At 19.0% G+C, this 1,558-nt stretch overlaps 2 protein-coding genes across 4 annotated transcripts in view; one reads left to right on the top strand and one right to left on the bottom strand.

Moving 5' to 3' along the window:
• LOC102671279 (protein rogdi) overlaps positions 1-778 on the bottom strand; it is a 2,729-nt gene extending 1,951 nt beyond the window's left edge. The window contains exons 1-2 of one of the 3 annotated variants that reach the window (XM_006620322.2): positions 763-778; positions 411-653 (exon numbers count right to left, since the gene is read on the bottom strand). In XM_006620322.2, coding sequence (XP_006620385.1) covers positions 411-446 — 36 coding nt within the window. In that variant the 5' untranslated portion in view covers positions 447-653; positions 763-778. Of the gene's footprint in view, positions 1-45; positions 74-410; positions 688-762 lie in introns of those variants that run through there. The other 2 variants (XM_031512702.1, XM_006620323.2) reach the window with 2 other exon arrangements.
• A 211-nt stretch (positions 779-989) lies between these two features.
• The window catches only part of LOC102671497 (glutathione S-transferase theta-3-like), a 2,021-nt gene continuing 1,452 nt past the window's right edge, over positions 990-1,558 (top strand). The window contains exon 1 of the mRNA XM_006620324.1: positions 990-1,225. Coding sequence (XP_006620387.1) covers positions 1,026-1,225 — 200 coding nt within the window. The 5' untranslated portion in view covers positions 990-1,025. The remainder of the gene's footprint in view (positions 1,226-1,558) is intronic.

Genomic DNA, 1,558 nt, shown 5'->3' with positions numbered 1-1,558 from the left:
ATTTTGTGTCTTATATTTGCTAAATGATACTTGATGATGACTTACATTAAATGAATATTTTTAAATAATTAAATCAATCATTTTATTAGAGAATAAATATTATGTTTTGTGATTATTGATATATATATATAAAATATATATATATATATATATATATAAAACTTTAACTTTTGAACTTTTGAAACAGAACTATTAAATTATACATTTATACACGTAAATAAGAAATAAATATGATATTAAAATTCAATTTGGAGAGAACATAACCACAAAAGACAGTATGTTTTAACAAGAACAGCAAGAGTGAATTGATTAGTTCGATGATAGATAAGGTAACACTATCATCATGAACTGCGAGACGATGAGGTCGCCTAAGTGATTAGATAAACGGTAGACAAAGGCAAATAGCTTACGAGATTGTGAGCCTCCTCCTTCTCGCAGTCAGCCATTTTCTCTATCGGGTGATACTTCCAGTTGTTTCTTAGTTACAAATTACAATGTTCTAAGTGCATATGTGCCTAATCTTTAAGTTTTTTTCATTAATTTCTATTTTTTTCTTTATGTATCTCATTTGTCACTCATTCCGCAATCAAAGATTATCGTCACATTAAAGACGAAGATAAATCTGATCATCTACTCCGATGAAATTTTACAATCTGAAATAGATAAATCGTTATCATTGTAAGATATTTTTTCATTCTAGAATTAGTAATTAAAAAAATTGACTTATTGATAAATAAATATCAACGAATATAAATAAAACACCTGTATCACTTTACATAAGAAGTATTTTCTTATATAACTTCTTATGATCAAGTTTATAATATATTTATAATGATTTTTAAATATGTAAATAGTATCAAAATCAATTATATTATTTTATATACTTAATATAATTAATATATTATAAATATATAATTACATATATATATTTATCATATTTCTATATATTTATGTATTTATATAGTATAAAAATTTTATTATATTAAAAGAATATTTTNTATAAATTTAATTTTCTACAAAGAATCATGAGTCTTAAATTATATTATGATTTATTATCACAACCAAGTAGAACTCTTTATATATTTTTAAAAATTTGTGATATACCATTTGAAGCAAAATTAATAAATTTAGCAAAAGGTGAACAATTTATATCAAAATATCAAAATATTCATCCTTTTCAAAAAGTACCAGCTATTGAACACAATGGTTTTAATATGATAGAAAGGTATAATTATTTTATATATATTATATATATAATATGTTTTATAATATGTATTATAATTAATAACAATTAATAACAAAATATAATACAAATTATTATAAATAAATAAATTTAAATCTTAGTTAAATATAAATTATAATTCATAATTATATATTTGTATATATTTATACAAATATAATGGCTTATTTTATTTTTCATTAAGATTATTATTATTATTATTATATTTAAAAAAATGTAAATTATTGTTATTTTGTTTAATATTAATTTATGTATTAAATGTTTAATATTTTGAAAAGTATGAAAATAAATTAAACTTAAAATTATAAATTAATATTT

This window comes from Apis dorsata, unplaced genomic scaffold, assembly GCF_000469605.1.
Source record: "Apis dorsata unplaced genomic scaffold, Apis dorsata 1.3 scaffold_502, whole genome shotgun sequence".
NCBI lineage: Eukaryota > Metazoa > Arthropoda > Insecta > Hymenoptera > Apidae > Apis > Apis dorsata.
The sequence above is the reverse complement of the archived record's forward strand: the minus strand, read 5'-3'. Positions and strand labels throughout refer to the sequence as shown.